At 50.8% G+C, this 1,250-nt stretch overlaps 1 protein-coding gene across 1 annotated transcript; it reads right to left on the bottom strand.

The window, feature by feature from the left end:
- Positions 1 to 364: 364 nt before the first annotated feature.
- LOC308533415 (mediator of RNA polymerase II transcription subunit 20-like) lies at positions 365 to 817 on the bottom strand (the record flags this gene model as incomplete). Its single annotated transcript, XM_081111421.1, has 1 exon — positions 365 to 817. One exon carries the CDS (start codon positions 815 to 817, stop codon positions 365 to 367), a length of 453 nt encoding a protein of 150 aa, XP_080967547.1.
- Positions 818 to 1,250: the final 433 nt, after the last annotated feature.

Here is a 1,250-nt window from a genome sequence, read left to right as displayed (position 1 = left end):
AGGCCAAATCCACACTAGTTGGAGATACAGACTACTTTCCCCACCAGGGCCAGGCAGGGACGCCCCTGTCCTACCTTTGCCCCCACAGCAGGAAAGCTCCAAACTTCTCCACTCTTCATAATCACCGTTCTGGAGGACAGGCCAAGTCCAGTAAGGCAGGGAGTGAAACAGCTGTCAGGGGACTGTGTGTGAGGGTCAGGGGAGGGGGTCCGGAGCCCCAAAACAAAAGCCACAGCTGGGAACTGGAGGAGAGAAGCCTCCATGTCCACCCTGGGTCTCTGGGGCTCAGAGCCCTGAGGGTGTAGCACCTGCGCCTCCTGTGGAGTCCCTTGGTGACGGAGCTCAACCATGCAGCTGCCAGTCACTAACGAATCCCAGCCACTGGCACCTGCTGCTGCTTGCGAATCTTGTTGAAGAGTTCCATGTACTGGACCATGGTATCCGCTGGGCCGTAGACTGTGTCGTGTCTGTTGCCAAACACTGCGGGAGCCCCAGGTGTGTGGCTGCCTAGAAAACTCTGTAGGAATTCGAGCAGCAGGCTCCAGCAGTCACTAGCTACCACACACGGGCCATATTCCACCTCCACAGAGATGCCTCGGGCACTGGGCCCCATTGTGACTGTGCCCACCTTTACTAGGAAGTCACAGTACTGGTAACGGGTGCCCCGGGTCTCAATCTTGCTGGCCTTGGCACTCTGGAAGAAGCCTTTGAGCTTCACCATGAGCACATCAAAGTTGGTGTCAGCAATAAGGCAAGGGCCATTCTCAAACAGGGCGAAGCAGCTCAAAGGGTATTCTGAATTGTGCATCACATACATCAGCTTCCCAGTCTGACCTTGGCTGCCAAGGGTAGAAGCAGCCGTGTGATAGGTCTCACAGTCTACACAAAATGTTCCTTGCTTCTCTGCCCCAAGCACCTCCAACTTCCGGGTGAGGAGCTCCAGGCTGGTTGAGGGACACATTCCTCCCCTGCCCCATGCACAAATTTCATGTGCTGGGCCTCTAGTATGTATATAAGATCTTTGGTTAATCTCTTCCCACCCCACCCCATCCCTCTGAAATTCGTCAATCTGTTCCATGTTACCATGCCTCTGGTTCTATTTTATTCAACAATTTATTTTATTTATTAGATTCCTTGTTTATTTCAATTTTTTAGATTCAATTGTTGCTAGATATGTATTTATTGCCATTTTATTATTCATATTTTAATTTCTTCTTCTTCTTTCTTCTTCTTCTTCTTCTTCTTCTTCT

This window comes from Myotis nattereri (genome assembly GCF_964212035.1).
Source record: "Myotis nattereri genome assembly, chromosome: 1".
Lineage (NCBI taxonomy): Eukaryota > Metazoa > Chordata > Mammalia > Chiroptera > Vespertilionidae > Myotis > Myotis nattereri.
Note: the sequence above shows the minus strand (reverse complement) of the source record. Positions and strands in the feature narration are given on the sequence as shown.